Below are 14,468 nucleotides of genomic sequence, written 5' to 3'. Positions count from 1 at the left end.
GGAAAGAGTACATTCTGACAAGAGCCACGCCCTTTGGAAGAATGTAACCACTACAGTCCAGCCGGGAGGGAGCTGGGTAAATAAATGCCCTGATGTCGCTCTTCTGATCCTATCCCCTGATCTCCCGTTGGTGGCACACCCATCAAATGAATGTTACCAGAACGTAGCAGGTGAGGGAGCCTGCGGATGGAGTCCATGTGGCTCAGCCTCCTGGGTACGCAGCAGGGTAAAGTAGATCTGGAGCAGCAAACCAAAGGTCTCTCGTTACGGTCTTGTGCCATTTCTCGTATCATTCAGGTTTTTAACATTCATGTCAGTTTTGTTTTTTTTTTTTTTAATTTTAGAGAGAAAGAGTGCAAGTGAGGGAGAGGGGCAGAGGGAGAGAGAGAGGGAGAGAATCTTAAGCAGGCCCCATGCTCAGCGTGGAGCCTGATGCAGGACTTGAGCTCACAACTGTGAGATCAAGAAATCAAGAGTCAGACGCTAACTGACTGAGCCGTCCAGGCGCCCCTGCACGTCAGTTTTTGAAGCCCTTTCCATGAGGTCAACTGTAGTGCATATCATCCGAAATTGCTTCCATGCTTGCCCCCCACAAAAACCCTTTTCCACCCAGTAGTCAGAACGATCATTGTAAAACACGGTTCTCTTGCTACCTACTTGCTGAAAAAGTCCTTAAGCATCCACTCGCTTCTCTTAAAGACAAAGGCCAATGATTTTAACATGACCCACAAGATTCCTGGTCTCACCCTGTGTACATCTGCTTCAGCCTCATTCTGTGCCAGCCATTTCTTCTTAGGTCTTTGAACAATCCACCCTGCTTTTGCCTTCCCTCCTACTGTTCTTTCTCCCTGCAACGCACTGGTCCTGGTTCACCCCTCCTGGTTTTTCACATTTCAGCTTGGAGATTTGCTCCTTCAGGAAACCTCTGATGCTTTTTGCTCCACCCCCATGACCCTTCAGGACCCTCTAGCAGATGGTCGTAGCACCCTCACATTTTTCCTCATTGCATTCTTTTAAATTCGTAATTTTATAGAGCTGTTTACTCTCCATTGCCCCTTAGATTGTACATTCTAGGAACACGGAATCTAGCAAAATGTCTTGTGGCACATAGTAGATACTTAAGAGATATTTATTGAATGTATGTATAAATGAATATCTGAATGACTGAGCTGGATAAGAAACTGTACAAACCGGATAGCTCACCCCTGCTTAAAGGGTCAGCTGTGACGAGTCCCTGCGGACCACAGGCTCAGTGTTGCCAAGGGGTGACATGGGACTCAGGTTGAGGGAACTTTCCGTGTTTTACTAGATATCAGTGATGAACTTGATCTAATGTAAAATATCTTGACTTTCAGATGTTACTAATTCCAATTTGTTTAAAAATACTATACAATATAAAGAAACACTATATAAGCTGAATTCAACCCAGGGGTTATGTCTTTTAATTACTGGTGCATTTGGCTTCAAAGAAGGTAAAACTTCATGTTGGAGGTTCTCTGTTTAGCATGGAGATGCAAGACATTTTTTTTATAATCGTGTTACGAATATCTGGGTTTACCCAGATGTGTTTGTAGTCAATTAATGGTCGACCCTAGCTTCCACTTAACCACCATAAATCAAATATTTTAAAGGAACAGTCAGGCAGAGGGCAAGATCTATGGAGTAGTCAAACACCCCCACTAAAAATACGAATTTATAAACACTGGCTCATCTGGCCTTTTTAATGATTACTGACAGAGAATGAGTCAATTAACATGAGTAGTGTTGTTTTCTTAATGGTAATTTGTTTTTTTCATGGACTTAAAACTTTGCTTGAAGACGAGTTGCCCTGGGAGGAAATGTGTTTCTGTTTCTGTGGAATTCATCAAGCGTTTCGTCTCTTCTGTTATGAGGGCTCAGTGCTCAGTCACTTAAGAGCCAGGTAGTACGAGTGCTGAAGACCATGAGTGGTAGGGAAATGGGGAGTGATTATGTCGTGGAACAAATGGGGTATCATTGAAGCTGTCTGAACAGTGGGTAGCATACTTTCAGACACGTTGCATAGGTTTTTGAATACCCTCATGAAAAGGGGTAGATTTGACCTCTTTGCTTGATCCAATGAGTGTTTTCTTGGGAACGAGAGTATCCTTACCATTCCAAACCACAATTTTCTGAGGAGAGGTGTAGATATTTGGCCTCTTTTATACTTTCAAAAGCTATATATTCTTTCCCCCCTCTTCTGCTATTGCTTAGAATGAAAAAAATATATATCTAAACTACTGATGTCAGATACCAGTAACATCAGATGTCTTTCACCCAGGGTTAGGTTTCCTAGTGACTTTCAAGCTCCTTCCCTTGGAAAGCTCATGCACCTTGTCACAGGTGATATTTTCCAAATGAAGAGGCATGCAGCATATCAAGATCATATATCACATGGCATTTCGGTCAAGTATCTAAACACCTTTGCCAGGCTCCGGACATGCAGCTGTACAGAAATTAGGTCATCCCTGAATGAAAAACAGGCCAACCATGCCGATCACATTAAGGAATTTACAAACCCCTCACTGCCCTCTCCCAAATGGGAAGTTTCACCCTGAAGCTGAAGGTGGACTCTTGTTTTTAAACCTGGAAGCAAATTTTGAGGAGAAAATGCATTTTTCCCTTCAAATTAAATACGTGATTGCAAGGAAGACTTTTTTTTAAGTTTGTTTATTTCGAAAGAGAGAGAGCGAGCATGAGCACAAGCGGGGGAGGGGCAGAAAGAGAATCTCAAGCAGGTTCTGTACTGTCAGCACAGAGCACGACTCAGGGCTCAAACTTACGAACTGTGAGATGGTGACCTGAGCGGAAGTCAAGAGTCAGACGCTTAACTGACTGGGCTACCCAGATGCCCCTGAAGAAGACTTTTATAAACAAAATGATTTCATAGTATCCTGTCCAAGCTTCATGTACATAACAGTTCATGCATCTTTTTTAATGTAACAGTCTGGAACAGAGACCAGCACTTTCTAAGTATTTTCATGTCAAGACATACATAGCGTATATGTACAAGATACTAGAGGCTGGTTATGGTCTGGGGCCTCCCAACCCATACCCCTGACGTTTGTAGGTATTAATATCCTTGCATACTTTTCACGTACCCTGAGCACACCGATTGGGAATTCTGAGTAGAACCACCAGCCTCTATTAACATTTTATTTATACATCAATTTCACATACCAAAGAGCAGTGATGAAAACTTTAATATTTTTAAAATTATTTCCAATAAGCATCTTCTCTATTAACTCGCCAAACAAAACCTGCTATATTAAAATATTATTCTCATTATCATTCCTGACACTGATATTTACTATGTGGGTAGAAATTTAAGTAAATATTTATTTTTCATGTTGAGTGTAGCAGTCTTAGGGATCCCTTCCAGATGCAGAATGCAATCTCAAACCACTTGGTGTTTGTCACTTCACGTAGATTCCCATTTAATAAGTGGATGAGGCTTTCTTTTTTTAGATAAGTAGGTCTGTAACATTTGGGGTAAAGTAAATAACAGGTGCTGGGGATTAAATTTTATTTTAATAATCAATAGAATATTCATTGATGATGGGTGAGGGCAGTGAAAAGAAAAAGAATACCCTGGGCTGCCTGGGTGGCCCAGTGGTTGAGCATCCGACTCTCGATTTCAGCTGGGGTCATGATCCCAGGGTCATGGGATCAAGCCCCGAGTTGGGCTCCATGCTAAGCATGGAGCCTGGCTGACATTCTCACTCTCTCTCTCTCTCTCTCTCTCTCTCTCTCCCTCTGCCCCTCCCCTTCTCTCTCTTTCTCTTTCTCTCTTTAAAAAAAGAAAGAAAAAGAATATCCTGCATAAAGCTCTCTTACTGACTGTTATTCATGTCTCAGTATTAAGGAAAGCACCTAATTGGCTTATTTGATACTTTACCTGAATCTTCTACAACCAGTTGTCAGAGGAAACACAAACTCATGGAAACCATAAAACCTTTAAGAATTTCCACTGCCATGTTTCATTAAAAATATGTGTTTTTCAATATGAAAACACAGGATAGTGTACTTTACTAATAAAGAGACAAATTAGGCAATACTGGCAATTAGAACAAGTGAACATAAGAGAAAGTTACCATCTATCCTTTCTTACTTAGACAATTATTCTAATGAGAAGAATCTAACATTAGAAATGAAATAATTTCACCAGAGTTCATTACAACGTTGATTTGCTACGGTAGAGTCTGGTCTCATATCTACTAAAAATGTTAATAGTATCTATATCCTCCTCGGGAAAGTACAAAATTGTCTCAAAATCAGTAGTTTTTGGTAGCTAATACATTCTTTTCAATAGTTGCTTAATACTTTTCCGAAAGACAGCTCCTTTTCTCTGCTCCCACTCCATCGTCCCATGCTGACAGCTGGTGGTGAATGGCATTCTCCTGCCACTCTATTCTCTGGAAGTTCCATTTCCTCTAACATCAGTGCCCCAGGCTCTTGTTTCTCCACATTGCCCTCCCTCCTCTTCCCTCTGGAGCACATTAGCTCATGAAGTATGTTGACTTTGGTGCATCCTCTGAGAACATAGAGGTTCTATAGTCTCTTGCCTTTCTTTGTAATCACCAATCCATCTTTTTTCCCCCATTTCCTGTTTTCTCAGTGTCCTTCTGTTCCATGGGAAGATATTGGCATTAATATCAGTCATGGGTCATGGGGTTTGAGATACTTCCTGTATCTCAAAGCTTGTGGTAATTGTGTTGTATCCAAAAATCATACTGAATAGCCAAGATAAAGTCAGGCTGCCTTTAAAGGTGATCCTGTAGTTCTGTGAGCTCAGGGAAGCTAAAAATAAAATGGGTTTCCCAATTGTGCACTATGTTAGGGAATGAAAAATATTATAGAGTTCAAGCTGGGGAATGCATATATACTCAGTGAGTCAGATGAAATCAGTGGGAAGCAGTCCTATGCTCCCTTGTTCCCCTTCTTTTTCTAGGCTCCTGTATTTTATAAGGTGAATAAGAGACAGGTGTGAGGCACCAGAAAGCATGGCAGAAGCTGAGGATGAGAAATTGGAAGATTGTAAAAATTATTCAATAGTTTCTGTCTGAATATCATGATTGCCTTCTCAGGCAAATTTATCATAGAGTAACCTGAAACCCTGAGCCCGGGTTACCTCATATATTTTGGTTATAGGGACACTAGATAAAAGCTATCATCAGTATTTCATAAGCATGAGTTTTTACAAAACTGATGACTTTCTAATCATTTAAATTGGTAATATCAGTCTGAGTAATTGATAGGATTCAAGAATTGATTCTCAGATATTCTCCCAGCATCCTGTCTAACCAATCTGCTATTTATGTCTGCCTGGATACTAATAAACAAACCACCTAGGCTGAATACCGTCTTTCACCCCTCCAGATCCCTTGTGTACCTTTTTTTTTTTTACCTGGCATCCTGTCCTTAGAGGCTGATGTCAGCTCCCTTGTCCCCTGACTTCCTTTTAAGTTCAACCATTAGGAGCCCTAAGAAGAGCTTGGAGGAGAGAAGAGAGATCTGGATAATTCTCTCTCCCCGCTCGGAGGTTGCCTTGGCCTGCATGCTCTCTAAACTGTTCTCAAAATGGACTTCTCTCCATGGCTGTCCCCTCCCAGGTGGCGGTAGCTGCTCCTCTGTCCTTGCAGGCCTGGGTCTGGTGACAGATGGGCTGCTGTTCACACTTTATTCTTCAATATCATTTTTGTAAACAGTTCTCTGCAAATACCTCTTTTGTGTGAACAGTTTCTGTAATTATGCTCCTATCTTGAGTATGCTTTTTCTTTCCTGTGGTAACCTACGGATACACCCAACTCACCAATCACAGACTGACACTTATGTTGCAGGTATTGTATATGGCTCATATTTAATAGTTTTAAATAAGGTTATCTTAGCAATGTAGATGTTATAAAAGATTAACATGGTCTGGCTACACCGAGAATCATTAAATAACAGACCAACTATCAAGTTTTGGACACTAAACCCGAGAGATGAGCAAAGGCTTGAAGGAATTTGAGAACAAAACAATGAAACTTGCAAAAATTTGCGATTAGCTCCTAGCTTGGGCAAAAATCACTAGGCAAAGGCGGGCTTTGGAGATCTAGCAAAGAGATGAACATTTCTTCCTATGCGACATCATAGTGAAATGGCTGTGGCCGGGGCAGAAGAGGATTTTAGAGCCAGGGAAGCGGGCTCTCTAACGAGATCCTAGAAGAATCCTAAGTCCCACTGAAATCCGGACAGTGTGGATTTGAAAATGTGGTATATCCATAGGACAGAGTATTATTCAGCCATGAAAAGAAATGAAGTGCCGATGCGTGCTACCGCGTGGAGGAACTTCGAACACATTATGCTAAGTGGAAAAAGTCAGTTGCAAAAGGCTATATGTGATAGGATTCCATTTATCGGAAATGTCCAGAATAGGCAAATCCATAGGGACGGGAAGTTAAGTTAGTGTTTCTGGGATCTGGATGGAGGGAGGAATGGTTGTAGGGCTCCTTTCTGGTGGTAAAAATGTACTGAAATTAGGTAGTCATGAGGGTAGTACAGCCCTGTGAGTGTACTAAAGACCACTGAAGTGTATACTTTACAAGAGTGAATTTTATGATATCTGAATTATATACCAACAAAGCTGTTAATTTATAAAGTGAAAAAAAGGGGGGAAAAGGAAAAGAAAAATAAAGCAAGAGTGGTTATATTAATAATAGGCAAAGTAGAGTTTGGATCAAATAAAATTACCTGGGACAGAGAGGGACAGTACGTAGGATAAAAGTCAACCCACCAAAAATACATACTTAACCCTAAATGGATATGCACCTAACACTACAGTCGTAAAATATGTGAAGGAAAAACTGAATGAACCGAAAGGAGAAATGGGCCAAATCACAATTACAGCCAGAGACGTCAACAGCCGTGTCTCAACAATGGACAAAACACCAGCACGGAATGTCAGCAAAGATATATCATCAACACCATCAACCAACAGGATCTAATCAATACACATAAAACCCCCCTCCCAGCTGGAGCAGAATACACACTTTGTTCAAGCATTCATGGGATGGCACTGACATAGACCATAATCTGGGCCATGAAACATTCCCCAACAAATTTAAAAGAATTAAAACCATTCAGAGTGTGTTCTTCATGCTAGAAATGAAAAACAGGTAACAGGGAAATCTCCAAACCCTTGGAAACTAAACAACCTACTTCTAAATCACCCATGGAATTAGAGATGGTGAAAAGCCTCAAATCAATAATCAAATCTTAACAATTTAGGAAATGAGAGAAATCAGAGCAAATTAAACCCAAAGGGAGCACAAGGAAAGAAATAACAAGTATAAGCACAGAAATCAATAACATTGAATACAAAACAATACATAAAATTAATGAAACAACTGCGATATCCTTCAGTAGGTGAATGGTTAAACAAAATGTTGTAGATTCAGGTCATGGAATGCCACTCAGGAATAAAACAGGAGTAAGCGAGTGATAAACGTCTTAACCTTGGATAGAACTCAAGGACGGGATGCCAAGTGATCAAAGCCCATCCCAATAGGTCACACATTGTATGCTTCCGTTAAGGTAAGATTATCAAAATAACAAAAATATGGAGATGGAGAAAAAATATTAGTATTTGCCAGGTGTTCAGGATGGTGGAAAAGTGTGGCCAAGTGTGATGTTAAAAGAGTAGCATATGGGAATATTTTATGGTGGCAGAATGGTTCTGTTTCTGGATTATGAAAGTGGTTACATCAATCTACACATGTGAGAGGATGAGATAGAACTGTAACATACACATTTTCCCATTTTCCTTGTTTTGATACTATAATTAGGTACGATATAACTATTGAGGAAGCAAGATATAGGGACATCTCTGTACTATCTTTAGAACTTCCTGTGAATCCAATGTTCCTGCAAAATTAATAGCTTTAAAGAAAATTTACCAGATGAATTTCTATTTAACTTTCTAGGACCATGCATGTTTATTATTTATAAATGCCCACTTAGGAATACTTTGGTCTGAATACTTATTCAAAAACGAAGGGAGTCTCAGAAAACTTGGTTTTAAGTTCTGACTTTTCCACATTTCAGCTTTGTGGCTGTGGGAAAGTAAATTAACCTCTATGAAGGCCCTCAATGGTATTTACTGGAATATTTGGTAGATTTTGTGTTCTCTAATTTGCTAGACATGAAGCTAAGGAGATCTAGCCTGCTTATGTCACAGAGTGCTTGAGAAGAACACCAAGGGATACATAGTCATGATTTGCACATAGTAAGTGCTCAGTAACTGCTTACTGGATTAAATTAGATTGGATCACAGATAAAGGTCATATAGATATTATAAAGAAATATCTATTACTAGTGCTGTGTTTGTGTTGTGTAGTATGTCCAGACAGAATTAAGTCTTGCCAAGGCAGGTTCAGTAAATAATGCTGCCTTTTTGAAACATCAAAATCGTGAGTAGATTTTGAACGTGAAAAGATGGTCCATGTAGTCCAACTGGCTACCTACAACTAGGATATCTATAGTTGACGTTGATGCCAAGATCCTCTTTACCCGGAAGGTTCCCGTGTCTCCCACCTGCTATGAATGTTATTGCTCATTGCTGAGGGCTGACATTTACCTTCTTCCCCAGAGAATTCTCAGCAAAGTAGGTTAGTCTCACTTGGGAAGTTATTCCCAGTTCTGGGAGCTGCCTACCGTAAATGCCTAACACAGGTCACAAAAGGCCACCCCTCCTTGCTCCAAAGTGGGACCAACTATGGGGTCCAGTCTGTAATTCAGAGCTTTTCTTGGGATTAGGCTAAAGCTAAGGTCCAGCTGAATACACGGCCTTGCATAGCTCTCTCCCCTGGTCTCCTGCCCCTCTCCCTGGCTCCCTTTCTCTGTGAGCCTTCTCAATCAATCATGTGCTTCTGAAGCCCAATCTCAGGATCTGTTGAATTTAAATTCCTACAGTGGCCAGCAAAGCAGACTGGAATTTAAAAGCTGAATAGATACGGAGGTAGAAATGCCAGAGAAAATACAAGGTGCCCAGTTAAATTTAAATTTCAGAGAAACAATTGTTTTTGGTATAAGTATATCCCAACTAGTGTATGTGTGTGTATTTGTGAGTGTGTGCAGGGGTGTGGACATGTATTTGTGCATGTGTGTGTGCACATGTGTTTCGTGCATGTGGGTGTGCGTATGTGGTCACAGCGAGGCTCTAGTTTTTCATTTTTCCTCTCTTTTTTTAGCAGCTGCTGAAGAGTTTGGTTAATAGGTCCGATCTCCTGTAAGTATCTGTCATTCTCGTCTCACCCTGGGATGTGCGAGAGCAGCCAACTTATCATCGTGGTAATCTTGTTACTCCACCAGAAGAACTCTAGCTTCAGATTCAGATTAGCTGTTAAGTGGGCACATCCCCCCCCCCCCCCCCCGCCCCATCATTTGAGGGAAGGTGCCTTTGTGATTCTGTAGAAGGACTTCTCTTTCTGACTACACAGTCCGGTAGCTTTCCGTCTCTCTCCTAGAGATGTCTGTTCTGCCTGACCTGCAGACACAGGATGACTTTCAAACCCCTTTTCTTGGTGGCGAACAAGCTGGTTGAGTCCAACCAGTAAGGATCTTTTTGATCCTAGAAAGAGACTTGGCGATACTCTACTCCTGTTTGCTACTAATGCCCAGAATTTTGCAGTATTACTCTACTACTCCCTCTGACACATGGGTTGTATCCAAATGTGCCCACAGGCATATGTGGACCCACAAATTCACAGGTTCATGTGTGTGCCTAAGTAAGCATGTCAAAGCCGGGGAAGTACCAGTGCCATGAACCACAGAGGCCCTATCAATGCCTCTGTGTCCACCCTGCATCTGTTTGGTTGGAATCCCTTCATATGGGGTAGGCAGCATTTTGGGGACACATGATCCTGTCTACCTAATGAGGTCAGAATCCCCCTACTGCCTTAATCTTGACGGATAGACTGTTATATATAACTGGATTAGTTCTATTTGACAGTATCTGTTCCTGGTTTACATGAAAGAACATTTCACTCAATCATATTTGAGCCATGCTTACAAAAATTGCTATTACATTATCCCTAATTGCAGAAAAGAATGTGCTTTTAACAATTGGTGTTGGACATATTCCCTCAAAATCATCCATTTTGTTTTTAAAGTTTCCATGAAGTTTCCATTATGTCCCTTACTATGTCCATGTTTGCTAAGTTTTGAATTACATGGAATAAAATTCATACCTTTGGCAATTCTGCTAGGTTAATAAGTATAGGGGTAGTTTGTTCATTAATTCTTTTTCTCTTGCTTTCCAATTTTCCTGTGAGCAATGGATAATAGTAAGAAAATAGTGCTCAAGTTAAAATAGAAGGACGATGTAAAAATATTTTGTCCATTTAAAGCACATTTGTCCATAAAATCCTTTTTCCTTATTTGTTGTTAGAAAATGGTTTCTTCAGGGGCACCTGGGTGGCTCAGTTGGTTAAGTGTCTGACTTCAGCTCAGGTCATGATCTCACGGTTCGTGGGTTCGAGGCCCGTGTCGGGTTCTGTGCTGACAGCTCAGAGCCTGGAGCCTGCTTCGGATTCTGTGTCTCTCTCTCTCTCTCTGCCCCTCCCCCACTCATTCTCATTCTCTCTCTGTCTCTCAAATAAATAAATATTTAAAAAAAATTTTAAGAAGAAAATGGTTTCTTCAGCTCTCTTATTGTAGCTTGATATGTAAGAGCTTTCAATAATGTCAACCAAGAATTTTTTCACTTCTTTACAAGCCTGTTATGGTTGTTTTGTACAGTGAATACAGAAGATGAGTACAGTCAGCTTACATATTCTTTGGCAATAAATGTGGCACTCTGGGACCGTTAACAACTCTAGTATCTTCCTGTTACTTAAGTGGCCCCAAAGAGATAGAAAACTTCCAAAAGGGTTTAGCTCACATCCAGAGGAAATTCTGGCTCACCCACTCACAAATAAAAAATATATAGACACTTTGAGTAAGCTTTATGATTGTGATGTGTGGGAATATCTATTCCTTTTACTTTCCCCTTGTGAAAATTAGGTAGAATTGAACATTTATGTTACAGTAGGGAAAAAACGAAAACCTGTGCTTCCTGAACATGAACCAAATCAAGGACTGTTTTTTCCCCCTGGAATTTATCTGCATTTCTGTGTTTTTGCAGCCTCTGTCTATGAAAGCAGAGTTCAATAGCACAGTGGCAATAAGTTAATATATATTCATTCAACAAATGCTGAGGGAGGGCTCACCATGTAAACACAACAGTAACATTATCCCTGCCTTCACAACACTGATATTTGGGGGGGGGGGGGTGGGGGCGGGGGGGAGATGGACAAAGAAAAAGTCAACAAAATCATTGCAAATTTTGAAAAGTACAACAAAAGAAATTGCCGAATGGGACAAGATCTACTCTAGATATACCAATGAAGAAAGAGCTCTCCAAGGAGAAGCTATTTTAGCTGAGATAGGAGGAAAAGAGAAGGATGAAACATAGTCCAAACATAAAGAAGAGCATTCCTTGAAATAAGAAAGAATTTAGGGTGGCCAAGAGGTATGGGTACACTGTTGTTGCTTCCATGGGAAACAAGGTTAGATAGAGAAGCAGAGGCTAACCTTTAGAGGCTCTGAATTTAATACGCTTGGATTTTTTCTAAATGCAGTGGGAAGACATTGAAGATTTTAAGCTAGATCAACTTACTCCGATTCTTCCCTCTACTTTATGGAAGATGGAATAAAGGGTATCAGAGATAGAGAACTTCAAAACACAACAAAGACTTTTTTAGGAGACCGGGCAACCAGGGGTGGTGGTCTGGTCCAGGATGGAGCTAGAAAGGATTGACCACTTCATGGCACATGTTAGAAGGGAGAATTGACAGAACTTGTTGATGGCTCGGAAGTGGAAGGAAAGGTAAAAGGAGGAAGCAAAGAGGAGCCCTCTGGATCTGGCTTGAGCATTTGAGTGGAACTTGGTGTCTCTTACTAACAGAAGCCAGACTACTTTCATGGTTCATATCTGCATGTTATTCTTACTTGTTAGTGTTTCAAGTGATGTTAGCAACACAGCTTTGATACATTTGCCTTTTATCTTATGCGTTACCTATTTTTTATTGCATCCTAAGTGTAGATGTCTGCAGTTACGTAATGTATTGTATGGATAATGTTGATACCGGTTATTTTTAAAAACAAGGAAAATACTTCTCTTAAAAGCAGTTTCTTGTGTATAACCATTGAGGTGACAGTAACCCTTATCATGGAAAAACAAGCACAAGAGTTGATGTAAAGCTTTCTTTCAAGTACCCGTTGTGTGGTCCATAATTCACCCTGAAAAGCTGATAGTATGATAGCAGGGGCCCTCTCAAATATATTCATAACAATATACAACTGCAGATTTCTGTTTTATACAGGTCAGTGGAGAACCATCACTGCTGAATCAATGTGTCTAACTTCTTGAATGTCTAAATTTAAAAAGAATACATTCCTGCTAAGATTCCTACCAACCCTTGCTGATTATGTTTCATAAAAGCAAATTCTCGTACAGTGGGCTCTTAAAAGGACCAATTTTCTGCTTCTCTTGACTATATGAGACATTCAGGAATTAATGAAAAAAAAAAAAAAAAAAAAGCAATGCCTGTCTGGCTTGTAAGCACTGCAACCTTATCTCTGCATAAATTCTCACAGGTCAACTCAAAAAACAGTTCAGGGTCAAAAATCTCATCTGGTCACCTAGATTAAAAACTAATTTCTCTAAAGTATATCCTATATTGAAGCTTTTTCATGCAAATAAATAGCAAGGGCCTTATCCTCTCTTCCTTTATTAGTTGGGCATGTCAAGAATTTGAACAGAACATTTTGTTCTGTACTCTAATTACATGCGTTATCAGGAAAAATCTATTCCTTGCATACATATCGTCAGAAGCAGCTCTAAGAGTGTGGTTTCCATCATAGGGCTCGTCACGGTGGTTCATCGTAATACTGACAGTTTAATCTTTTGTTTCATACGAGATTAAAAGCTGCTTGATACCCATCTCTTCACAGCTTGGACCGTGAATCCAGTTGGACTCAATCCGTATCTAAGTACCGTCTCTTTCATGAAGTGGACTCCATTTTCCCACATACGCTAGGTAATTATCTGCCTTTACGGGGGAAACACTTCGTTGATGAGAAAACCCACCCAAGCTGATTTTCTAAAAAATAATGTGGACTCACAGCTACGTGGCTAAACAAGACGAATCACCACAGTCCTTTCCCTTTAGACGAAGCGACACAACCAGAGTTGTCGCTCACTCACCGCCTCTTTGGCAGTTTGAAGACATCATTCTATTTGGTCATTTGTTTTATTGGCTGTTGAAACGTGATGGCTACCTCTGAAATGAAATGACTTTTCAAAGCCCTTTATTGGATCTCGGGATGTGTCAGTAAAAAGAAAGAAAATAAATAAATAAGCAGATGGAGTTTGAACACAAAGAAAAACGACCTTCATTCTGAGACTATTTATTAAAATGATAGTACAGTGCACTTCGCCTGTGAGGTGGCAAATCACAAATAAGAAATATGGGAACCCGTGGAGCTGTTGAAATTTAAATTATGTGGCAGCTTTCCATCAGAAATGCAACAGTAATTTAGAGTTAGGCTTTCCTGGCAGATTTATGTTTCAGTAAACAAACAAAAGGACTTTCTTGACTACAGTGCCAGGTGTGGAAAAAGATCCATGAGAATTGGAAAGAATGTTGGGGAACTGTTGTGGCTTTCCCCTCTCATTCAGTATGCTTACATATTTCACCCATATTTATATTCGTATCAAGGGCCAAAGCTCTATGAATGAGCTTCAGCATATCCGGTTAGAATGCACTGAAACATTACACCTTAGGATAGCTGGCTTTGGAAAGAGGAAGCTCTTTTCAGTTCTTTGTAGTCCTGCTAAATTGCAAGTTTAATTTCTGAACCGTGTCGTGGGTGTTATTTCATGACTGAAATGATTTTGCAACAAGCGCCTATTATTGCACAAATGAGGACAAGCTTTGTATCTCAATAAAAATGAGTAGACGTGAGTAGAAATGAGAGTTCCAAAGAGTGCTTCTGAATATTTGGCAAAGTATCTTTTGTACTTTGAAAGGAGCGGCAGACAGCTTCTCTATCGCCTGATCGGGGCCTCCCTCTCCCTTGCCTCCCCTGAGATGAGCATCGACATTGTCGCTTCCCTGTTTTTATCAAGGTCACTTTGGAAAGCATGAGGTGCTGGGGAGCTTTCCCTGGCATCCCAGACCTTTTTGCCCAAAAGGCTTAGATGCAGATTGTGGGATTTTAGGATCAGGCTATGGAAAGATTGGTCCTCCTGTTCTCCTTGCCCAGGTGACCCTGAAGAATGGATGGTAGTAGACAATCCCACTCGCCCTTCTCTGTGGAAGTGATCTAACTGAGCTGCTGAGTGTCACTGCATGTCTTAGGAGTGA

The 14,468-nt window shown here is 40.5% G+C and overlaps 1 protein-coding gene across 1 annotated transcript in view; it reads left to right on the top strand.

Moving 5' to 3' along the window:
- Nucleotides 1-14,073, top strand: part of SUCLG2 (succinate-CoA ligase GDP-forming subunit beta) — a 330,026-nt gene extending 315,953 nt beyond the window's left edge. The window contains exon 11 of the mRNA XM_019469764.2: nucleotides 13,054-14,073. Coding sequence (XP_019325309.1) covers nucleotides 13,054-13,139 — 86 coding nt within the window. The 3' untranslated portion in view covers nucleotides 13,140-14,073. The remainder of the gene's footprint in view (nucleotides 1-13,053) is intronic.
- The last annotated feature ends 395 nt before the right edge of the window (nucleotides 14,074-14,468 follow it).

Source organism: Panthera pardus, unplaced genomic scaffold (assembly GCF_024362965.1).
Source record: "Panthera pardus isolate Hobbes unplaced genomic scaffold, ASM2436296v1 HiC_scaffold_8, whole genome shotgun sequence".
Classification (NCBI taxonomy): Eukaryota; Metazoa; Chordata; class Mammalia; order Carnivora; family Felidae; genus Panthera; species Panthera pardus.
This window is presented reverse-complemented; position numbering and strand designations above follow the sequence as displayed.